The sequence below is a fragment of the Dendrobates tinctorius genome, unplaced genomic scaffold (genome assembly GCF_039654945.1).
Source record: "Dendrobates tinctorius isolate UK_male_01 unplaced genomic scaffold, ASM3965494v1 ptg000009l, whole genome shotgun sequence".
Lineage (NCBI taxonomy): Eukaryota > Metazoa > Chordata > Amphibia > Anura > Dendrobatidae > Dendrobates > Dendrobates tinctorius.
Window position 1 is genome coordinate 5,598,567 of NW_027361677.1, and position 24,734 is coordinate 5,623,300.

Sequence of the window (24,734 nt, forward strand, 5' to 3'; positions counted from 1 at the left end):
GCATTTAATCACAAATCTGCTTGCGGGCCTGTAAATCATGCTTGCTGGTCAGGGAATGTTTCTCCAAAAAACCTGCATAAAAACCTATAAGTGGAATTATTTACAGAGATGGAGGGCAGATAAAATCAGAACATTACCTGGCCGTAACGATCAGCCAATATAACCCAAGGCAAAGAAAAAAAAACTAAACAGTAATATATTACAATGAGTAATTAAAAAAAAGCCCTCGGTGGTTAGTGGATGTACTCTCCAGATCTTTCTTTACTGCTGCCTTAATTCCAGACATCATAAAACAAGAAGAGTCGTGTTGCCACTGGGCTATGGCTGTTTTGCCCAGGTATAGACTATGTCAATGCTTGAGAAAGCATGCGACCACATACAATGGTCATCGACCAGCGGGGGGGCAGGGGGGAGGGAGACTCCTTGCACGACGATGTTTACCCACGTTTATTGCGACTGTATACGGAAGCGTCTAGGAGAGAAAAAAAAAAACAAGCAACCATCGGGCGCGGCTGGAAAGGATGACGGCTCATAAATGGATATACCGTCACTTTAATGAGGCCATATACACCCTAGGAGGGTGCTCCACTGAAAAATGGGAGAAGTGGCCCTGGCGTGAGGGCATAATGGAGGAGCAGCAGGTGTGGACCTCACCTTGGGGTGCATAAGAGCAGTAAATGCAAAAGGACATTTAGACGCATTAAAAAAAAACAAAAAAAAACACAAATTTGGCAAGTGCAAAAAAAAAATCATAAAACGTTTGCGCCCCAATTCTCTGAGACCAGGAATGTTTTCAGTGTTCTGCTGATGGTGCTATGTGAATGTTTTGCTTTTATGTAGTGAGCAAACTTTTTTTTTAATTGATACCCTTTTTGGGAAATATACGATTTACGGTATTGTGTCGACAAAAAAACAAATTGCAATTCTGGCATTGTTTTTTTAAAAAAATGTTACGGTATTTACAGATCAAGCTAATTCCTTTTATATTTTGATAGATCAGACACTTACAGACATCAATTTTTTTCAAATTCTTTATTTCTAATGGGAGTTTCATAGGAAGACTGAGGTGGCCGCGGCTTTCATGACCGCTTATCAGTTCCCCATGAACGTGTTGCGGGGAGCAGATGTCGGCGTAAAACCAGCACTGACATCATTTAAAGACTGACAGCGGCGTTATATTGATTGATCTAGTGATCCGAGCGCGTCCTGGCAGCTGAAGTTGGAGGCAGATGAATTCTAGGCGGCATCTCTTTTGTATAGTGCCTGCGCAGCATCTAAGCTCACTCCATACATGGACACGTACTATTACATCTTATGTCAGGAAAGGGCATGGCTTATCTTTGTGGTTGTCCAAGGTTCCTATCTACTCATAGAAAAAGGCCCGTCTACACTGCATAACTTTCGCAGATCAAAGTTAAAAATAAAACTTTTAAAAGTTTTACCTAATAAATAAATCAGTCAGGACCTTGGGGAAAAAAGTTGTATTTGGGACGTAGTACTAGCAGGATGTTTAAGCAAGTGTCCGCATCAGTTCATTAAGACTTCCATCTGTACGAGTCGAGCATTTGTGTCTCCGGACATTCTGAATGGGATCATTCCAGCAAAGGTGATGAGTGCCCTGGCCTGACTGCGTAATACCTACAAGAGACAGAACAATCAGAAAAATGTGCAGACAAGGTAAGCCGTCACGGATATGAAGACTAGACTGCTGCCCACCGAGTCTTTTTCCTCCAATACTCGCTGCAGTCTTCCAAGACCGGAGGGGCCGCTGCTCTTCAACCGCTTGTATTTGGTGTATAATATGTTCATTGTCGCAAGAAGAACTTCTGACAGATTCTGCCTCACCTGGAGGAGGAACATGAAAGTGTAAAGCGCCCCCCATACACATTAATGTCAGCCGCAGACGTCGATATATCGACAGGTTTGGGAGAGATTCTAATGTGCACGGAATGTCGATTGCACATGTCTGCCGATCACTTTGCTCTCCCGGTGGTAGATGTCCATCAATGGCTTTCTCATAGAGAACACATGAACGTTCGTCAGAGCCGTGATCGTGAGTGGCCTGACCCCTGGGACTCCCATAGCTCAACAAAACATGGAACCGGTCAATGATGCAGCATTGCTCTCGCACGCGTACTTGTGCCAATCGCTGCAGCGTATCCATTTACCTGAAGCTGCGAAAACCTGGTATAGCCGCAAGGGTCTGTGGAAGCTCTGAGGCTACTTCAAAGTACAACCTTTGCTGTGATCATGGCTCTGGGCTTACTCACCTCATCACTGAAGTTCCTGAAAGCAGCAACTCTCTCCTCCACCGTGTCCTGGCTCAGGGGCACAATCTTCAATCTCTCAATAATCTATAAAGGAGAGAAAGATATTAGAATCCAGAATTATAGGAAGGTTCAAGGGAAAGGAGCTGTCGCTATACAAACAGGATTTTCTTTATTGATATCTTTGTTGAAAAAATATAATCACATGTGCAGTTCCATGTTAACGCTCTGACAAGTCTATGAAGGGGAATATTAAATTGCTTAGGCACAAGCAAGCAAAGTACAACTGCGTGTTTTGTTTTTTTTTTACACAGGCTTTTTGTTCGTGCATATATACTTACATCAAACGCTAGGTCAACATGGCCAGAATGATAATTGTCAAAGAAAGTGATCAGATCCAGCAGCAGATAAAATGTGGAATTTATTCCCTTCTCTGCACTTATTCCTTGAGATCTGTATCTGCAGAAGAAACCAATGCTGGTGTTAATGCTCAGTCGTCAAGCGCCACCTCCACGCGTCCTAAAACGTTCGGTTTCTCACCTTTCAGCAATAGACAGCGCCATATTTTTCAGCCGCTCCTTGTTGGACTGTGTGGAGCTGATTTGAGAGATAATTGGACTCAACAACTTATTGGTCAGCTCTAAAACCTTGTCTGGGTTCTGCGGAAAAAAAGATGAAGAAGAGCTTCATCAGGACCAAGGTCTAGGAGTCAAGTACTTGTTCAGACATCTTTAATATGTTATGAAGGTATCCATATTAAAGAATTGCTGAAAAACAGACTGAAGGAATAATCCCAAAAACGGCACAATAGTGTGGGTCTATTTATGACGATGTGATACATTTACCTTTGCCAAGTCATAGAGCTTAGCGGCTTCCTCAAACAGTCCCTTCTGTTCTGCCACAGACGCCACCTCGCTTATGATCGGATTTGTGTCCCTTGTAAATTTATCAATTGCTCCCGGCTAACAAGGTAAAAAAAAAAAATATAGTAATAATTAATCATTTTTGCTTACAAATAATTCTACATTTTGCGACAATAAAAATAACATACTTTTAAAGAAACAAATTTCATTACCTTTCTTGTACCATCTTTTTCCAACTTTCCCAGAAGCATATCAAACTACGGACAAAAAAGTGAGAATAAATAAATAATAATAAAAAATCACTTGAAACAAGGAAACAGAAGTCGTGGGAATGGAAGCGTCTGTACCTCTCGACTTTCAATCACCAATTCACTGACGCACCGCAGGAACATATTCTTATCCTGACTGTCTTTCTCATTTCTAGGACAGGAAAGAAAAAAAAGGATCTGATAATGCCACCAAGACCTGGTATAAGACAGCACTGCATACACTATATTTAATGACAGTACATGTAAATGATTGATCGGTATAAGCCCACATTATCAAAGCCTCAAGGAGAAAGCTGGCAGCTAGCTCCCCAGGAAGGCCATGCCTCAAAGACTGAGTGACAGATCTCACACCTTGATCAGCTCAGAGCAGGACAAAGGCCTGCTTGCCATATAGAGTCCTTCTGCAGCTGAAGACACCTTCTAGAACATTCCAGAAACATAATTCCATAAGGAGTTATGGAAATACTATATGTCCTAACTGTACAATGTGTATATTTCCAAGATTACCAGAACACGGCGAACGCCTGCCTGGGTCTCGACCTGTTCTAGCACCCAAGGGTATGGCGCTACATAGAACAACTAGTAGTAACCAGACAGCAAAGTGGTGTTTGGTCTTAACACGTAGCAAGAGCCCGGCCATATCCAATGGCACCAAAACCACCTCCTAAGGACTGTCCATAATGGAGTTATGACACATCTTAGGTTATGGAGATTTTAGCTGCTCAAAGGAAGGGGAGGGGATTTAAGTTCAGCCCAGAGGGCAGGAGGTGAGTGACGCAAAGGAGTTAAATGCTTGTGTAAAGCATAAGCATGGCCTATTACTTTTTTTCTTTGGGGAGGTCACGACAACATATTGTGTGTGAAGAAGTCAAGGGACAGAAGGGACTACAATCCTCGCAAGTGGCAGCCTCTCTCCCCGAAAGACAGGCCTTTCCTCTACTGGTAACTGATCCATATATTCTGCATACTCTGTCCTACCACTATCTGTATTACCTTATCTGACCATTGTACATGTGTAACCATCATGTATATAGTGCATTGTCTAGTGTGCCCTTTAGGCAATTAAATATATAATTTAACCATGGGCAGCTCTTTTATCTCAATAAAAACATTTGTTTCTCGGCTTAACTTTACATGCTACCGGGCTGGTTTCTGGCCCGATATAATTCTGTTAACGGACCAGGCTTATATCCAACGAGGAACTGATGGTAGTCATACAGGGCTGACCAGGTGTTGTTTCACTGGTGCTAGTTAAAGGGGCGCCTTTATACTTTATGAGGGACAATGTGTGGGCCATTGTACTGAATGCAAGAAATTAGTGTGAATGTTTGTGTGGTGTCCAACATACTGTATGGGGTCTATAGTACTGTTTGGAGGGCTAGTGGAGGCCATTATACTGTATGTGGGTCCATTATACTGTATGGAGGGATGGCTGTGTGTGGGGTCACCATTGAGAGATCATGCTGTGTTGGAGGTCATCATAGCTTGCCTGGGGAGTTGAGGGGAGTACAGTTGTGTCTATACACTGTGCTTGTGGAGGGTACTGTGAAAGAATTCACTGTAAGGGTATAATACGGTGTTTGTGCGGCACTTTTGTTGGCATCATACATTATGGGGCAATCAATGGGGAATCTAGGGGTTTCAACAGGATAAAAGTTACTCTGTAAAAGCTGCAAAGTTGTGAGACATACTCTTCTGTGACCCCGCTGATGATTATTTTTTTTTTTTGGGGGGGGTTATTAGAACTTCCGCCATGGGGTCCCATGATTTCTATGTACGCCCCTGCCCCAAAGCTGATATCTAACTAACATACAGCTAGCAATAAACAATGCAACACAGGGTAAACGGTGCAACATTTGTAATGAATATGAATTGCTAAAATTAATTTTAGCACAAAGTATGAAATTTAAAGAATAAAAAAGTCCCTTTTGTTGTCAATCTTTAAAGATATAAATTGTTTTTCAAGGTAGTATGCAGATGCATCAGTGTATAGGAGCAGCCATGTGCCCCCAGTCATCTAATAGGAACCCAATAAGTAGATCAGACATGGTATCTAGTCTCATCATATATGGTATGTCCCAGGCTTGTATATCTAATCCCATCATGCATGATACGCCCCAGACCCTTGTATCTAATCCCATCATGCATGATATGTTCCAGACCAGTGTATCTAATCCCATAATGCACGATACATCCCAGACATGTGTATCTAATCCCATCATGCATGAGACATCCCGCATCAGTGTACCTAATCCCATCACGCACGATACGTCTCATACCCATCTATCTAATCCCATCATGCGCGATACACCCCAGACTAGTGTTTCTAATCCCATCATACGCAATATGCCCAAGACCAGTGTATCTAATCCCATCATACCTGATATGCCCAAGACCAGTGTATCTAATCCCATCATGCGCAATATGTCCAAGACCAGTGTATCTATCTAATACCATCATGCGTGACACGTCCCAGACATGTGTAGCTAATCCCATCATGGTGAAATACTACACTGAGCCGTGTATCTAGATATGCAGAGTGTATCACGTGCTGCGATTAGACACGCGGAGTGTAACACGCTGAAATTAATCACAGCACGTGATACCCTCCAAGTATCTAACCCCAACTTACGATACCGCGAGCAGCACCAAATAACAGAATCAGATCTGTCACCGATCCTCGCTGACAATGTTCAAATCTCAGTATCACTTTGCAGTCACCAACAAAATGGCTCCGCACTGTGATCCTAAACTTTATCCTCTCTTATCCTTTTGCAAACGGTGGGGAGCAGTGACATCACACATGTGACCAGACCCCGCCTACATTTACTACAGTCATAATGAGTTTTTCGTGGCCAATTTCAGCAGCTCCCCCGAGTGATTAAAAGTGGAAAATATCAAAAGTTTTTAAACTATTTTTTATAATCTACTCCATTAAAAACATATAATGTATTTTTTTTTATTTAAAACATGAATACTTTACATTTTTTCAACTGGTTGAACAAGTATTTTATTTGACGGCACCTTCCCTTTAATCTCTTTCTTGATCGTCCAATTCCCCTCCTGATAGTGTCCTTTCTTTCCTTAATTCTCTACCAAGATGCCTGTTAGGGCTTTACATTACTAAATTAACATTCTTCATGCACTTTTTCATTTATCAATATTTGTGTGGGATTTTTATTTATTATGTGTTGATATGAACTGAAATATAATTCTCCTGTGTGCCCCCCATTTTGACAACCAGGAGGTGGATAACCTCCTCTTTTTCAGTTGCTCATTGAAAATAAGCTTTCACAAAAAAAAAAAAAAAACACAACTAAAAAATGCCATGACATCTTACCGTTACACAAGGAGAGACATGACTAAATAATCACTGGAAACATAAATTCAGATAACCAAATTTAAAAGGACATTTGACCCCGTTCTGATCACGTTTCCGGGCGGGCGAAAAAATAAAAAACCCTTCTAAATACTATTGAGAGACCACTTCAGTGCATTTCAATCTTAAGGCACTTACCGGAGGAAGTAAAAGTATTGCAAAGCTTCTCGAGGGTCTGTTGGTTCAAATTTACGAGTGTAAAGCATAAGAAGACGGACAAAGTTGAGACGTCGGACACCAACTGGGTCTCCTCCTTCTTGGCTCACTGCAATGATAGATGTAACATTTTTATGATAGGACTTATCCACTTGTACAAAATTGGTAAAATGAAGAGAGAGCACAGGGACCCTCAGCTGCTTGTTACTTTGAGATATTACAATATTACATTTTCCTGCCTGTTTTATCACAGGAGGGAGTGTTTCTGCTGCATCTCCAACCCCCTGAGCTCAAGTCAGTGACATAGGAGCTCCAGCACTTGCTGAGCTTGTATGTCACTGACTTTATTTATGAGGAGATCACAGGGCTGGAGACGAGGCAAACACTCCCACCTGTGATAAAACAAGCAGGGAAATCTGTTAGCTCACATAAATAAGATGCTGTGAGCCCCTGCCGTGTCATCTGTATTCTCACTTATTATAAGTGACTTAATGCTTCCATCCCTTTGCCAGGAGCTGTGGCATGTGTCGACCATGAACTGCAACAGCCCTGCATGGCCGGACTCAGCAAGTAAGACAGTGCATAGCAAGGATACTGGGTAGGTGATAACTACTGGATCAGCGTGGGTCCTACGAAGATCGCCATAATGGGGAGACTTGTATGCTCCAATCTTCCCTGACCACAAGACCAAACCAAGGTGGGATGAATGAAGCAGCAGGTCACACGTTAGGCATAACAGTGACAGATGAGAGTAAGCATCTATAGCGCTTGGCACATCAATTCTGTAGACTGAAATGAAGCGAGTGCGGACTCTGTCATGTCAAGAGAGATAAGGAAAACAAAAAAGTGACTACACAGAGTTTGCCTACTTACGCAGTTGTGCACTTTGCGATGACGACTTCAAAAGCAATTTCAACTCAAAAAGAGCAAGTGCCACGTGGACAGCAAGGCAGCGCGTCCGCTCTGTGCGGAATAAGTGGGCGATAGCGGCTTCAAACTGAGCGGTCAGGAACAGGACTTGAAAATACAGGAAGGGATGTTGGTTGGCAGCAAAGTGGGATTCCCCTGGAACAAAAAAAAAAACCATCATGTAAAACTACGCCATTTCAGACCGCAATTGTTGCATACGTTTATGTGTGTATTCTATGTACCGTAGTCTTCAAGAAGCTGCTTCTGGAACAGTGGCAGGGTAAGTCTGTCTTGGGGTGAGCTACTAGCGTCATCATCAAAGCAAATCTGGTTCAACTGTACAAAAAAGCCAGATGGGGAAATTATATAGTTCCCAGGTTAACCAGTAAGTAACCCCATTCCCAGTAAGGGTTCCCCACCACATGCAAGTACAAGCATCTTTTCTCAAAAATCTGTGTTGTGCTGCTCCTGTTATTCCTCCACAATATATATTAATACATTAAATTCATGCATTTGCAGGAAGAATGACAGAGGACCGTCACTGTGCACAAACAAAAAATAGGTCATGTCTACCTCCTAATGACACCAGGCTGAAATTGAACTGCCTGGTGTCTATGGAAAGGGTATAACCCACTGTTTTTTTTTCCCTAGCGTGGAGCTCCCTAGTGGCAGGGCATACACCCACATTACTGTGTCCCCAATGCTCGTAATGAGAAATGAAATTCATGCATTCCCAGGAGGAATTGCAGAGAACCGACACAATCTAGAAATGTTATTTTCATCGGCCCATGAGGACACTGAGATTTCCGCTATGACTATCCACAACATTTCTGATCGATCTTTGGAATTATCAGGCCAAATAGTGAGGATGCCAGAAAGTGGTGTACAGCTTCTATACTATGGGCCCATCAGGGATACAAAGATATTCAGTCATGGCAAAAGACATAGGAATAAAGGGCTTTGCCATATGATATGGAAGCCATTAATATCCACCCCCTGGCACACCACAATAAGATGGCAGCTGCTCCGGATCAGCGGTAGACGGATATAAATCTTAAAAGGACTAGCACTGCAAGTGTAGCAGTCACTGCTGGATACTACAGAGCAGCTCCTCTTCTCCTGGATGTGCAATACTCCACAGAGGCCACTACACACTTAAAGCACCAATCCAGCATTTTTTCTCCAGCGCTGGAATGGTGCTTCTAATGTAAGGTCGCAGTCCCTAGTCTTAAGGTACTGTCACACTTAGCGATGTATCAGCGATCCCGACCAGCGATATGACGCGGTCAGGATCGCTGGTACATCGCTAAGTGGTCGCTAGTGAGCTGCCACACAGGCAGATCTCACCAGCGACATCGCTGGAGACGGGGATCGCTACTTACCTGTCACACCAGGCGATCCTGCGTCCTCCCGCCCGGCTCCACGCGTCGCTCGTCATCACAGCAGGAAGCGCCGCAGGAAGCAGACGACGAGAAACGGTCCTGGACGTTCTCGCGCGATCAGCGATAACCAGCTGGGGAGCCGGTAAGTAGGTAAGTATCAGACACAGCGATATCGCTAGCAATATCGCTATAACGTCACAAGTTATAGCGATATTGCCAGCAATATCGCTTAGTGTGACATGCCCTTTACCCTTACCACTGCCATCTTGACATTTTTTCAGCGCCATCTTGTGACCGCAACTTCTGACTGGTCAGAAGTCAGAATAAACGTCACATGCTCTCAATCTAAGTCTATGAGAGCCAGCACGAAACTGCAAACACTGGAGTGAACCGGCAGGTCACAAACTACTGGAGACAGACAGGAGCGGAAGTGAAGATGGTGGCAGATAAGTGTACGACAGGGACATTACATCAGAAGCACCACTCCAGCGCTGCAATGCTCGACGTGTGCTTGAACGGAGTGGCACTATGCCGGATCATGTATCATGTATCAATAACATGTAGCCAGAGAGCCCCTTAATATAAGTTAAGCACTAACCTTTAACCACAGGTAGTCCTCGGTTTTATCTGCCACCTCATTATGATTATCTGCAACATCGCAGCGACCGATAATACAGTAGACGGCTCTTTTGTAGGGATCAGTGCTCGACCTCACGGCTCTTCTGTAATGCAGACGGAGTTTGTTTTCTGTGGATGGACATAACCTAGAATGGAAAAAGTAATGCAGACCGTCCATTATAATAATATTCCTGGTGGCCCCATGTATAGAAGCGGTTTTCTGCACCGTTTACCTGCGGTCATCGCTGTGAACATACTCCTGGAACCAGTTCTTGAACTCTCCGAGCTGATGCTGCACTTTGTTCACCACATGCTGTGCCGCCAAGATATCACCGCAGCGTAAGCAGTAGTAGATCAGCGCCCACACCGGGTAGCCATCCAGTTCACCGTCCTGGAAATTTAGTCACTTAAGACTTTTTCCTTATAAAACATACATTTATAAAACATCAGCTGGCTGAATATTTACTTGTTGCCCAGGAATAGGTGCAGGAAGTCTGATATTCAGGAAACTCCGCACTATATGGAAAGTCCCCGGGACACCACCTAGCTGTGCTTGCTGTAGGTTGGCATAGACACTCGTCATTGTGTAGTTCTTATAACTGGAAAGAAATCACATAGATAGGAAGAATTCAATTTGTTTTTATTGAAGTTTTCAAAGGTTCAGAGAAGTACATAAACCGACTGCGCAAAAAAAATACCAAATCTATATTGAAAATATTAAACAATTGTAAATGGACTTTTTGAAAACACAAACAGAAAAGTAACCAAGTAGTTTAGCAGCTAAAATGTATTTTCCCTATTTTGCTAATCTCTGAATTTGCTGACGTTTCATTTGAGAGGAATCTTAAAGGTGACATCACAGGAAGCTGGGGCTGCACTTACTCCCTGCAGCGTCCTTCATCCCTCCTGAAACAGGACGTCAAGGGGAGGGCAGTGCAGTAGTTAATCAATAGTTTCTTGCATTGCTGCCCCATCTGAACATGTCCTGGATCCAAGGTGATGGACGCTGTGGGAGAGGCGAGTGTAGCGCTGACTCTCAGCTTCTATCGCCACTGACAGACGTCATCAGGGCGCTGAGAAAGTGTCACTCACTGCTTCTGCTTACCAAATAGGATCTTATGTTTTTTTGTTCACGTTTCATTAAGCGAATGAAAAGCGACTTAATTTTTTATTTTCTCAATTTTAAAATATCCTCCTAAGACATTAACCTGTGTGTGACCACTTGACTGCCTGTGCAATACTATAATATTGCAGTGTATTGCGAAGCTAATGATCTATGAAGCTCAGCCTTAGCCTGAGCTTCATGGGAGATTTCACACAGTGGTCATGATAGTCTTCCAAAGGTCCTTGGCAACTGATCAGCACTAATGATGAGCGAATGTGTTCGGATAACGTCTTATCCGAGAATCTAAGCGTGCTTGTATATTATGCTCAAGTCCCTGCGGTTGCATGATTTCAGGCTATTAGATAGCCTCAATACCTGCAGGGACTGCCTAACAAACAGGCAATCTCTGCGTGTGCTGAGGCTGTCTAACAGAGAGAGATGTAGAGCTAAGACCGTCCTGACTGGGTATACCTTGCCGCAGTGGGATGAATTTTAAGCTTTTTGGGGTCAAAATAGCGTTAACTTAGTCCCCTATGTATTATTATTATTGAACTATTTTCTTACTACAGGGTATAGGCTCCATTTGTTTTTCTCAGGTTTTGTTCATGCAGTGATAGCACATGGCCAACAAATGTGTGGTGACTGTCGCAATAATAAACTGTAATAAATCCCTTTGATTCCAGCTAGACATCAGTTCCTAAAGTTACCTTTCTTCCAAGAACCTTAAAGCTTGTCTAACAAAAGCCATCTGCATCTGAACGGAGCAGCGACTCTTCAGTGTATCAGAGGCTGGAACTAGCAGAACATCAGTCATCTGTTTCACCATTTCCCAAACGTCAGATACATTCTGCAACAGAAAAAAAATAAAGGAAAATAAACGATAAAAAAAAAAAAAAAAAAAAAATCCCATTATTCCCAAGATAGTAAGTGAACCCCTGCCTGCAGGAGGTTAACTTAATGATCACTGGGACTCCAAGCAATCCCAGGGATGTGGCTCTGGGGTTATGGATAGGTCATACCGTACATTATTATCTTGGGAATTACACTTTGAATGCAATTTCTGTAGAACTGACAAATAGTAAAGCTATAAAGTGTCACTTTAGATTTCTTACCTTATCATCTAAGCTCTCAGCAACTGCAGCGCACAGGTCTACCAGGTTTGGCTTCAAGTTGCCACTCACAACTTTCTCATTGTACACATAGATCTGCAGTGAAAAAGAACATTACTGTAATAAATAAAATAAAAAAAAACACAATAATCTATGGTGAGGGTAGATACTTTTAGAACAGTGCCACAATTGTTGAACATCTTACAAATTTATGTAACATATCTCTACACAATAAATGGTTGAAATGAGTATGGCAGAAGAAGGGGTTGTTCTCCTTTGGAAAACTTCTTCCTAGATGCACAGTTCTATCCTCCCTGTGCCCCCGCCATTACCATGGCCCAAGTACGTGGCACAAACCTCTGAGCTTATTGATTGATTGGCTGCAGTGATATCTATGTGATGTCACTGCTGCAGCAAGATAACGGAAAAGGAGATTTTTGTGTACTCACCGTAAAATCTCTTTCTCTTAGCCTTTAATTGGGGGACACAGAACCGTGGGTGTTATGCTGCTGTCCACTAGGAGGCGACACTATGCATAATCTGAAAAAGATTAACTTTGTCTCCTCCTCTGCAGTATACACCCCTGGACAGCGTCAGCCTTCTCCAGTTTTGTGCAAAAGCATTAGGAGGAAAATACCAGAAACATAACCATGCCTGTAAGAAGGCTACTATAAACGAGCTCAAACAACAATATGAGAACCCAACCGTAACAACGGCCCGCAAGGGCAACAGGGTGGGAGCTGTGTCCCCCAATTAAAGGCTAAGAGAAAGAGATTTTACGGTGAGTACACAAAAATCTCCTTTACTCTGTCGCCTTATTGGGGGACACAGAACCGTGGGACGTCCCAAAGTAGTCCCTGGGCGGGAAGCAGTGGACGAATATTGTGCTGACAGTCCCCTAGACTTGGGGTACTGCCGCCTGCAGGACCCGTCTACCCAGCCTCGCATCCGCTGAGGACTGGGTATGCACTCGGTAGTGTTTTGTAAATGTGTGCAGGCTAGTCCAAGTGGCTGCCTTACACAGTTGATGTGCCGAGGCTTGATGCCAAATGGCCCAAGAGGCCCCTACCGCCCACGTAGAGTGTATGCCGTGATACCGGCCGGAAGAGGAGAATTGTTGAGGCGGTAAGCCTCTTGAATGGTGGACTTGATCCACCCAGCAAGGGTGGCTTTGGAAGCCAGTAGGCCCTTGCGAACGCCTTCTGGAAGAAGGAAAAGTGAATCAGACTTCCGGAAAGGAGCAGTCCTAGACACGTAAACACGCAATGCCCTGACAAGGTCAAGCGTATGCAGAGCCTTCTCCACCCTATGAACGGGAGCCGGGCAAAGGGACGGTAGTGAGATTTCCTCATTGAGGTGGAAGCTGGACACAACCTTCGGAAGGAAGGATGGGACTGTACGTAGAACCACCTTGTCCTGATGAAAAACCAGGAAGGGTTGTCTGCAGGAAAGAGCTGAAAGTTCAGACACCCTGCGTAGCGAGGTGATCGCCACCAGGAAAACCACTTTCTGTGACAGAAAGCGGAGTGAGACCTCCTTAAGGGGTTCAAAAGGAGGTGACTGTAGTGCTGTCAAGACCAGGTTGAGGTCCCACGTCTCCAACGGACGCTTGTAGGGGGGAACCAATCGGGAAACCCCTTGGAGAAAAGTCTTCACTTGCGGCTTGTTAGCAATACGCCTCGAAAGAGCACTGAAAGCGCTAACACCTGGCTCTTCAGCAAGCCCAGGGATAGCCCGGCGTCCAGGCCTGACTGAAGGAAACCGAGGACCCTTGGAAGAGAACAGGGGAGTGGGATCTGCCCACGAGATTCGCACCATGTGAAGAAAACCTTCCAGGTACGATAGTAAATCCTGGCTGAAGTTGGCTTTCGAGCCCTGATCATGGTTTTAACGACTTCCGGTGAAAAACCTGCTTGGGTCAAAACCTAGGTCTCAATGGCCACGCCGTCAAATTAAGAGCTCCTGAGTTCTGGTGGAAGAACGGGCCTTGTGACAGAAGGTCGGGACATGTGGGGAGACGCCAGGGAGCGTCTGCTGTGAGTTGCACGACGTCGGAGTACCATGTACGCCTGGGCCAGTCTGGAGCGATCAGGATGGTGGGAACTCCCTCTTGCTTGATCTTCCTCAGGACTCTGGAGATCAGGGGAAGAGGTGGAAAAATGTACAGAAGCTGGAACTGGGTCCAGTCCTGAACCAAGGCATCTGCTCCGAGCGACCGCGGATCGCGCGTCCTGGCCATGAAATTGGGAACCTTGAAATTGAGATGGGATGCCATTAGATCCACGTCCGGGGTGCACCAACGATGACAGATCTGACAGAAAACTTCGGGATGGAGAGACCACTCCCCCGAGTCCATTCCTTGTCGGCTGAGATAGTCGGCTTCCCAGTTGTCCACACCCGGAATGTGGACCGCAGAGAGTACTGACCTCGCATTCTCCGCCCATTGTAGGATACGTGTTACTTCGGTCATCGCCTGGATGCTGCGGGTGCCGCCTTGATGGTTCACGTATGCCACTGCCGTGGCATTGTCCGACTGTACTCTGATATGAGAGTCTGCTAGCAAGTGATGGAAGGCTTTCAACGCCAGGAAGATGGCACGAATTTCCAGGATGTTGATGGGCATGGTCACTTCCATTGGTGACCACCTGCCTTGCGCTCTGTGATGCAGGTGCACCACGCCCCAACCTATAAGGCTTGCGTCGGTGGTCAAAACCTTCCATTGACCGGAGAGAAAGGATTTTCCCCTTGCAAGCGAGGTTGGCTCGAGCCACCAGTGCAGGGACCTCCTGGTTTCTGCTGATAACCGGAACTCCCTGTCGAGGGAGAACGGATTCCTGTCCCAGGACTTGAGGATGGCCAGTTGAAGGGGTCTGAGGTGAAACTGGGCAAACGGTACCGCCTCCATTGCTGCTGCCATCCTGCCAAGTACTTTCATGGCATACCGGAGAGATCTGGGGGACTTACGGAGGAGTGTGTGAACTCCCAGACAGAGAGCCAGTGCCTTGTCTGGGGAGAATCACCAGACCCTTGGAGGTGTCGAATAACATCCCCAGGAAGGTCAGAGTGACTCGGGGTAGTCGAGGACTTCTGTAAATTGACTAGCCATCTCAGGCGCCTCAGAGTGTCGATCGTGATCGAGACGTTGACCTCGCAGTCCTTGAGGGTGGGGGCCTTGATGAGAAGGTCGTCCAGGTATGGAACGACTACTATGCCTCTGGAGTGCAGAACTTCCATGGTAGCTGCCATGACCTTTGTAAATGTTCTGGGAGCCGTGGCGAGACCGAACGGGAGGGCCACAAACTCATAATGGTCTTGGTCGATTGCGAATCTGAGGAACCTCTGATGGGCGGGAGCAATCGGTATATGCAGGTATGCATCCTGTATGTCTATGGAGGCGAGATATTCTCCTTTTTCCATGGACGCAACGATTGACCGGAGGGATTCCATGCGAAAGTGACGAACTCGAACATACTTGTTGAGTTGCTTGAGGTCTAGTATGGGTCGGACGCTGCCTCCTTTCTTGGGCACCACGAACAGGTTGGAGTAGAACTCTCGGAAGCGCTCTTCTGCTGGGACCGGCACTATGACTTCTGCTTGCAGGAGAGAAGAAACCGCTTGACGGAAGGCCTGAGCTTTGAGTGGGGATTTTGGAGGGACAGAGGGAAAAAACCTGTGCGGTGGACTGGTAGTAAACTCGATTTTGTATCCTGAAGACACTATTTCCTTGACCCACTTGTCGTCTGTAATAGGCAGCCAGACCTGCTGAAAGAGTAGCAGTCGTCCGCCTACAAGTGGGGTGTCTTCCGGAGGGCATGAGTCAAGATGAGGGAAAAGTCTGAGGTTTTCCTCCTTTAGATTTCGCTTGGCTTGCCTTTGACAGCCAGTTCCTGTCCGGCCTCTGTGCCGCACGTGTGTTGTCCCTGCGGGGGGGGGGGGGGGGGACGACTACGGTTTTGTGCTGGGCGTGAGACGGACCAGCCTGAAGGATTCCGAAAGGATCGGAAACGAGATTGATTAAGTCTTTTAAACGTGCGTTTTGGTCTTAGTTGAGGGAGGGAAGTACTTTTGCCCCCGGTAGCATTGGATATCATTGTAACCAGCTTTTCACCGAAAAGACGGCCACTGAAGTACAGGAGATTTGTTAGGGACTTTTTTGAGGCCGCATCCGCTTTCCATTCTCTTAGCCAGAGAATACGCCGGATTGTGATGGCGTTTGATGCTATTGCCGCTACCCCTCTTGCAGAGTCCAACGCTGCATGGACCATGTAATCTGCCACCACTGCAATTTGCACCGCCTGGTCCGCCAGCTGAGGATTTGAGGCTTGAAGGCCCTTTTGCAAGAGATCAGCCCAGGCCATGATGGCCTTGGCTGCCCAAACTGAAGCAAATGCGGGAGCCAGAGAGGCACCTGCCGCTTCAAAGATTGAACGAGCCATGCGTTCAACCTGTCTGTCTGCTGTGTCCTTGAGGGTTGAACTGTCTGGCAGCGAGAGAAGCGTTTGTGCTGCTAGTCTAGAGACTGGAGGGTCCACTTCAGGCGGATCTGTCCAATCCTTGGTGTCTTTCTGTGGGAAGGGGTACTTTGCTTCCAAATACTTGCGATTGGCGAATTTTTTCTCAGTCTGCGAAAAATGCTTAGAAAGGATTTTTTGAAATTCCGGGTGATTAGGGAAGACCTTCAATGGTTTCTGAACACTTTCAAAGGAAATCTTGTGTTCTGGTGCATCCGGGGTTGGATCTGAAATGTCCAGCACCCGAAGGATGGAAGAGACGATATCCTCAACTATCGCAGTATTGCTAGGGGGACAAGGGAGCAGAGCGGTCTCTGTTTCGTTATCTGAGTTGGAGTCACATATGCCCTCTGAGTCTTGCGCCTCGCTAAGGAGCTCCCTAGCGGGCGAACTAGAGCGGAGGTTTTCCCTGGTCTGGGATCGTTGTGGAGATCCGCATTGTCTTTCCCTATCAGGGGACGGCCTCGGTGACCTGGAGCCACTGTGTCTCTCCCTGGAGGGGGAAGACCTATTGCTATGTGAGGACGCAGATGAACGTGACCTGTGGGTCCGCTTACGCCTCGAACTGTCGGAAGCGCCCTGTACGTGAGACCGGACGTCCCTTTGCTGGGTAACGTTCATAGCAGAGACATGACCCTGCAGAGCCTGCAGTAATGTGGAGGTCAGGTTATCTATAGACCGTGTCATAGACTGCGACATCTGAGTTGCCCATTCCGGCGCAGTAGCTGTCGCAGAAGCGTTGGTAGGGACTTCTTGGGGTTCTGCTCCGGTTTTTTGGGTACAGTCCCGGCAGTGCGGGTACGTGCTGCCGCTGGGGAGAGTGACCTTGCAGGCTGTGCAGACTGCATAAAAGCAGTCTTGCCTGGTTCTTTTCTTTGAGCCCGACATAGTACCTAGGCTGATTAATAGAGGCCCTACAGGGGTATCTACGCAGAGGAAAGGAGTAGGAGAGCGCTATAGGTTATAGGAATTCACAGCTGAGTACCAGAACCCAGCTGTGATCTTACCCCACCGGTGCTCCCCTTAGGTCCAGCGCTGATAAGCCCCACGTCCTGTGCCCCCCGGAGACTGCTGTGCTGCCTTCCTTCAGGTGCAGCAAGATGGCCACCGGATTCTGAGGTGGAGAGGGAAGGGGGCGGAGAGCTGGAAAAGGGCGCATTGAGCTATGTAAAAGTGCGCCCTTCCTGCCTCGATCCGCCCCTTCTATGACACTGCAGTGTCATTTTCGTCATCCGGGGGGCGGGGAAAAGGCGGCGGCTTCGGCTAGGCCGAAGTCACGGTCTAAATTAGAGGCCTGATGCCCAGGAGGGCTCCAGAGCGGCGCGGTAGTCCGGGAGGGGGTCGGATTTGCACCGGACCCCCCCGGAATGGGCGACTGGCTAGCGGTGGGGGCAGCAGGGCTAGCGGTTCCTGTGTGGGGGGTCCCTGGAGCGCCATGGAGCCACTGCCCCTGCAGAGGCAGGGGCGCAGAAAGCCCTGTCTCTGCTGTGCCACGTCTGCCTGCACCCTCCCCCGTCCCCAGCAGGATCCCACAGCTGGTCTGGGGTCCCTGGTGCAGAATGCTGTCTGTACTCCGACCCTACCTGCGGCGTCTCAACCTAATGCCCCCTGCGGGGGATTAGGGAGGGTGCGTCTGTCACCGTCAGGGGGTCTTCATCCTTGCCTCAACCTCAACCCAGCCCCTGAAGGGGGTTGGGGAAGGAGGGGGGGTCTCAACTTCGGACCAGTACCCGAGGGACTGGGGAAGGAGCGACATGGGGAACCGCCATCTCCACTTCAACTGGGCACCCCTAAAAAGGGGGCCAAGGAAGGAGCCATGCCGGGAGTCTCGCTGGAGACCCACTTTTCTTCATCTGTCCCGACGAAAGGAAAAAAAAAAGAAAAAAGGTGTGCCTCCTTGCGACACTAAGCAAAAACAGGAGAAGGCTGACGCCGTCCAGGGGTGTATACTGCAGAGGAGGAGACGAAGTTAATCTTTTTCAGATTATGCATAGTGTCGCCTCCTAGTGGACAGCAGCATAACACCCACGGTTCTGTGTCCCCCAATAAGGCGACAGAGTAAGCTGCTAGGCAGTGGCGGAGGTGCAACTCTGGACTTGGGGATGGCAAGTAAAGCAGAGTTTGTTTTCTGTGCAAACAGGGAAAAGTTTTCTGACGGGGGTTACCCCTTTAAACAAGAATAGCACGACTATGGATCTGTTCACATCAATTTTCTTCCTACAGCTTAGTGCTAGTTCTGTCACTGACAATGAAATATATCTACCATGGGTCTGACCCACGGTTTTCATTGAAAATACCTTTGATGCAGATGATCGAGGTCTGCGACCGAGGCATCAATTGCTTTTCTTCAGACTCACCTGTCGTGCATATGCCATCTCTACATTATCGAGAGAGCTGCGACCCGGAGCTCCAAGATCACTGATATAACTCGACTGCAGAAGGAGCAAAAGTTACAAACAGAAATTATCGGTATGGTTTTGATATGGACAACATGAATCAAAGTTAAGCCCCATATTTCATACCTCTGCCTCCTGCGAGAAGCCCAAATCATCTTCCCCGGATGCAAGAAGTGTGTGGAGGATTCGCTGTTTTACTTGTTCCCACTCCACCAGCATTGACTCCCTGTGGTACTCTTCTGCCATAGAAAACGTCTGGAGAACAAACACATTCAGGACAGAAAATACTTGCAGATTGTGTTGATGCAAGGCTAAAACTCTCAACCCGAACCACGGGCAGAATGAATCAAAGACCGGCAATGTCCTAGTATAATGAAATCCCAAACGTAAAGGGTCCATGCAACAGACAACAGAATAAACCAACAAGAAAAGCATAGATCCAAATAGTAAAGTAGAAGAAAGAAAGCTCTCAGATTTTATCTGCATCACCCCAGATAGTAGCGGGTGTTGCAGGAAAAAGCGGGGAGCTGCACAGTGTTGCCTCCTTTCAGTCCTAACTGGTGGATTAAAGGGTATCTGTCATGTAAAAACGCAAGTAATCTCTGACAGAGGCATTTAACACATGTTGACAGGGGCACACATCATTACACAATCCCATCGGCGAACCTGTGACGTGATTGCGGGCGCCGATGGGTTGTCATGACCGATGGGGGTCTGCAGATGACCCCCGTGACTGTCATTACAATCCTCCTGTGAGCGTTGGCCGTGACCGTCGTTCATAGATCGTGATTTCTGCTAAACATAGCATCAGCATTGCCAAGTATAGAGCAAGCGACTGGATGATCACAGCTTCAAGTCCCCTAAGGGAACAATTAAAAACAGTGAAAAGAAAAAAGTAAATATGAAAAAAACAAAAAGAGAAACGAGTTGAAATTATCCCCTTTGTACCCCATTGAACTACAAACAAACAAAAAGAACATTTAGTATTACTGGGTTCAGAAATGTCCAATCTGTCAAATTATAAAATACATGAATCCAAATCAGTAAAAACGGAAAAAAAAAAATAATTAAAAACGCCAGAATTACGTATATCTGGCCGCCGCAACATTGCAATAAAAGGCGATCAAAACATAGTATCTACTCCAAAATGGTATCAATAAAAACGTAAGTTTAGGGTGCAAAAGCTAAAACCACACACAGCCCCAGATCTTCAAACTTGAAAACGCTACAGAACTAGAGAAATGGCGACAAAGGTAAAAAAAAAAAAAAAAAAAAAAAAAAAAAGGTTCTTTTATTTTTTTTTTTTTTTACAAGTTTCCAAATTTTTTTCACCAAAAAAGATAAAAATATTTACTGAGGCAGTCGTTTAACGCCGACGGTTGGTTCGTGCAAACTTATCTTCAGCTTATAAAAGAACATTGAGATCGTAACTTCTTGAATTTATATAGTTCTATACACAGGGGTTAATTCAGAATGCTTTATATATTGTGAAATTATGAAAATGCGTCAAAACACACTTAATCCCATTTTTCGTTTTAAAGTTGGTGGAAAAAGAACGTGTGGCGATGCAGCACTCACCCTCCTCCTTGATTCATCAACAGCCGACAGCAGAGCATTATCCTTCTCATTCTTCAAAAAACCCTACAAATAAAAAAAAAAAAAAGACACAAGGTCGTGTTACAGAGAATGTATCACCTGGATTGCTGTATTAACAGATTTGTTAATGTTTTTTCATCTGTACAGGATTATGGGAGCAGACATTTTTCCTGTGCTGCTGTTTTATATCAGCAACATGGACCAAAGTAACCTGGAATCTGGAAATGTTCATTCAATTTTTGGAAAGGGAGGAGGAGGAGCTGTGATCATCACCTACTGTAAACGGTAAGATCCCATGTTATCCATACAGAGAGGATACAGAGTCTACGGCTCTAACTTCAGCGAGTGCAGAAGCTGTGAGTACACTATCCTATCCTGATTCTCACTCTTTGCGACTTGCCATCATTGGGCGAATTTTCATCATCAGCATTCTTCCAGCACTATAGTTGCTGGAACTTCCTTCCCAGCATGCACTGATTGTCCAATGGCTTTCTTGTCCAGAATTCAAAGTCTATCACTCGGGTTAAGTCTACGACTGACAGAAAAGTAGAAACAGAGACCTGCTCCAACTTCTCGTAATCAGTCTCTGCTGCCAGAAATGGATGACTCTTGACAACAGGCAGCAGGTTACGACAGAAAGGAGATAACTAGCGGAAGATGCTTTGGAGGGTTTATTGAAAGAAAGACGACATAATTATTAAATAAAGTGATTTGTATGAAGTTATTTATCATGTTATCTATCCAATAAAATGCCAATGTGAGGTCACATTAGTCCCTTTTTATGTGCTCACCTGTATATCTGTGTCCTTTACTGGCTCAAGAGGTTCAAATGTGGTGGCAGCACTCAGACTCTCCAGCCTCTGCGATATGTGAGATATGTCCAATCCTTTGGAACCCAACAACACAGACCTGGAGGGTGGAGAATAAGGAACCTGTGTGAATACGGCCTTACATTCTCCAACCAGAAGACAATCATCCGTTAAAATAAATGGAGGTCGGTGGTGTATGCACTTTATTGAAAATGTGTCCTTACGCTTTGACATTGGCTGACTCTTGAGAGGTGCGGGTCATGGTCCTGGAGCGGAGCCGCTCTCCTGCCTGCTGGATCTCCTGAAGGTTTCTTTCCACATGAGGCAATTCTGTTACTCCCTCGGTCTCGGCAGCCAACTGCTCTGCCTGCTGCAGCAGCTCTCCGAACCCCTCCACATCCATCTTGGGGGCTGTTAAATCAAAAGACAAGGTATCGGGGGAGTGTTTTTAACAGTAAATGGATTAGAACTGTGCTTACAGTTCAGCAATTAACCAAAAACTATAAAAAGGAGGAAAGATAAAGGGAGTGAGTGCTACAAGCAATTCTTTTTGTTTTATCTGAGGTCAGAACTAAGTTAAAGTGTTTCCAAAAACCTGTCCCCAGTTGCTGTTATATATATAAAAATAAATAAATAAATAAATAAAAAAAAAATCTTCACTCACCCTCCCCAGGTCCTTGCCAAAGCTCTACAGCTGCACCTGCTATCTATTATTGTCTGTAGCACCGATGTCATGGCTGCAGCTAAACAATGAGCTCAGCCCTCTGTCCAGGTTGATGGCACGTGACCGGTTGTCTGCAGTGCTGTTGACCTGACGTCAGCGTTGCAGAAAATAAAAGATACCGGGAGCAGTGACAGAGACTCAGCGATGGACCTGGGGGAGTGAGTAAAGCAGGTTTGGTTTTTTAAAGCTAGGGCTACACTTGACTTTGGCCGTTACACAACCAGAGTGGCCAAAATTTGCTAGAAAGCAGCAAAATACAAGTCACTGGGGTCACGGTGCGACCAAGAGGGTCAGATTTTTGGTGACTTGCTTGTCGCGGTTGCAATACCCTTGAGGTTCCAACGTGACCCCATCGCACAGCAACCTATCAGCGACACATTGAAAAACCAGCAGTCGGGGGGAGACGGGTTTTCTGAGGCTAGAAAACCCCTTTAAGTAACAATTTTCTGCATTTTAAAGCAGAAATTGATTTTTAGTTGTACAAATCTGCCTCCAGAGCTTATCATAAATGGAAGGGGGTGTTACCTATGTGAGCCATGTAATGACTGACAGTCTGCTCTCCCGATCTACATGTCCCCTTTCATTTATAATAAGCTCTGGAGGCAGATTTTCAGGGAGAGCTATGTCCCGCCCATAGATCTTAACAGCTCATTTACATATTAAGAAAAATGTGGATTTCTTGTAAATAAGACATCAAACCACAGACATCAAGGTATCATTTTATTCAGCTTCCTATGACCTAAATGCCCATGTAGGCCACTTAGGAGGGTTGATCCTACTGACAAGAGTCCCTTAAAACAGGGCGACACCTAATTAATGGCCCAAAGTGCAACAGAAGCTTTAAATAAAAATCTATCCTGCTTTTCTGGCCCCTCCGGTGTCATCCATGTGTCTAAGCATTGTCATGTGACCACTGATCGGCTGCAGCCTGAGCCGTAGAACAGTACGTCTTCCACTAAGAAGTAATTGTGAAGGCTGCAGCCGATCAGTGGTCACATGACGACGTTTAAGTCAGGAGACACAGGGCCAAGAATAGAGAGCCAGCGCCGGGCCAAACGGTAATTAATGGTTTATAAATGTGTGGTCCATTGGTGAGCAATCCCTTTAAGGTTACCATGGCTCTCATTACTTTCAATGGAGACTTCAGCTACCACCTAGAGCAGGACGTGGCCGCGGAGTCCCCGGGGGAATGGGGCAATATGAGGGGAGAAACACAGCAACCAATCAGCTGGAGGCTTACATTTCCAAACTGCCTTAAACCTAAAGACAAGTGCTGTGATTGGTTGGCAGACAGCGGCTCTCCGGCACTGCGTTTCCCTGCGCACCCGGTCCCGCCGCCACACTCCGCCCGCTCCCCTCACGGATCGTCAGGCGCCCGTAGCCTCCCCGAATACCAGGATTCCTAGTCCCCACAACTACCGGAGCCAGGCCCGCCGTGCCCGTACCTCTCCTGCACCGTGCACCTCCCGCGCTAAAGCCGCTGCTCTCTGATTGGGCCATGAGTCCGGCCACAATGCATCGCGCGATTCAAACAACTTTATTAACACCAGAAATGGTAAACAGCAAAGGTTTACCTCACGCTACAGTAATGGTACGCGGACACCGTGCGGTGAGACTTATGAGGTGTTGGGAGTCGGGAGTGTGTGAGACACTGCGGCTCCGGGTGTTTCGGTGTCGTATAGGCGGGGCATGAAGCAGCCGCACTGTCCGGGTATCGGTGAGGGACAAACCGTGTCACAGAGAACAGGCGGAGCATGGCGTCACCTCACTGCACTGCCATTACCTGGGCTTTCTACAGTACCACAACTCCCAGCACAGCAGCACACTACTGTATGTATAGATGTGATGGCTACAAACCTTACCAAGCAATACCACTCTAGTGTTCTCAGCTCTGCGCGTGTGGTACTACAAGTCCCAGCATACAATACCACTGTATGCTCAGATCTATATATGGAGCACTACAAGTCCCAGCATATACTGGTAGTTTTCACCTCCTGGTGACCATGAATAGTGCTTTGGGTTCCCGCTCCTGTATAAGAAGCCACTAGTAAAGGTGAAAATGGGGGAAACGGGAAGAAATGCAAAGTCCTACGTGTGGGCAAGAAAAATGAAAAAATCATACAGAATGGGAGGCATAGAACTAGGCAACAGCACGTGTGAAAAAGACTTGGGTATACTAATAGATCACAGACTGAATATGAGTCAACAGTGTGATGCAGCAGCAAAAAAGGCAAATGCAATTCTAGGATGTATTAACAGAAGCATACAGTCTAGATCACGTGAAGTCATTATTTCCCTCTACTCCTCTTTGGTCAGACCTCATCTGGAATATTGTGTCCAGTTTTGGGCACCACATTTTAAAAAAGACATCAACAAACTGGAGCAAGTTCAGAAAAGAGCGACCAGAATGGTGACCGGTCTGCAAACCCTGTCTTATGAGGAAAGGTTATAGGATCTGGGAATGTTTAGGCTGTGTGCACACGATGCAGATTTGCAGCGGATCCGCAGCGGATTTCACCGTGCAGAAACGTTGCATATCCGCATTGTGATGTACAGTAGCCTTAAAATCAATGTAAAAAAAAAACGCTGTGCAGACGCTGCGGATTTATCCGCAGCATGTTACTTCTTTTGTGCGGTTTTC

The 24,734-nt window shown here is 46.1% G+C and overlaps 3 protein-coding genes across 5 annotated transcripts in view; 1 reads left to right on the forward strand and 2 right to left on the reverse strand.

Annotated features, from left to right (window-relative positions):
• Nucleotides 1-1,466: 1,466 nt before the first annotated feature.
• NUP93 (nucleoporin 93) lies at nucleotides 1,467-23,688 on the reverse strand. 3 transcript variants are annotated; one of them, XM_073582364.1, is made up of 22 exons: nucleotides 23,668-23,688; nucleotides 21,594-21,780; nucleotides 21,352-21,469; nucleotides 20,543-20,605; nucleotides 19,091-19,219; nucleotides 18,926-19,000; nucleotides 12,061-12,153; nucleotides 11,656-11,795; nucleotides 10,310-10,442; nucleotides 10,077-10,234; nucleotides 9,824-9,989; nucleotides 8,086-8,179; nucleotides 7,808-7,999; nucleotides 6,917-7,043; nucleotides 3,478-3,550; nucleotides 3,343-3,387; nucleotides 3,113-3,229; nucleotides 2,808-2,926; nucleotides 2,609-2,726; nucleotides 2,271-2,354; nucleotides 1,717-1,845; nucleotides 1,467-1,638 (listed from the first exon to the last, which is right to left on the reverse strand). In XM_073582364.1, exons 2-22 carry the CDS (start codon nucleotides 21,770-21,772, stop codon nucleotides 1,528-1,530), a joined length of 2,463 nt encoding a protein of 820 aa, XP_073438465.1. In that variant the 5' UTR covers nucleotides 21,773-21,780; nucleotides 23,668-23,688; the 3' UTR covers nucleotides 1,467-1,527. The 3 variants fall into 3 exon arrangements, with proteins under 3 accessions (XP_073438465.1, XP_073438451.1, XP_073438459.1); XM_073582350.1 differs by lacking the exon at nucleotides 23,668-23,688 and adding an exon at nucleotides 23,539-23,639; XM_073582358.1 differs by lacking the exon at nucleotides 23,668-23,688 and adding an exon at nucleotides 23,334-23,499.
• Nucleotides 12,164-18,515, reverse strand: LOC141096029 (uncharacterized). The gene is made up of 2 exons (XM_073582390.1): nucleotides 18,286-18,515; nucleotides 12,164-18,237 (listed from the first exon to the last, which is right to left on the reverse strand). The coding sequence occupies exon 2, from the start codon at nucleotides 17,454-17,456 to the stop codon at nucleotides 15,909-15,911; it is 1,548 nt and encodes a 515-aa protein (XP_073438491.1). The 5' UTR covers nucleotides 17,457-18,237; nucleotides 18,286-18,515; the 3' UTR covers nucleotides 12,164-15,908.
• Nucleotides 23,621-24,734, forward strand: part of LOC141096002 (polycystin-1-like protein 2) — a 117,335-nt gene continuing 116,221 nt past the window's right edge. The window contains exon 1 of the mRNA XM_073582337.1: nucleotides 23,621-23,684. The gene's annotated coding sequence lies outside the window, so the exon portion shown is untranslated. The remainder of the gene's footprint in view (nucleotides 23,685-24,734) is intronic.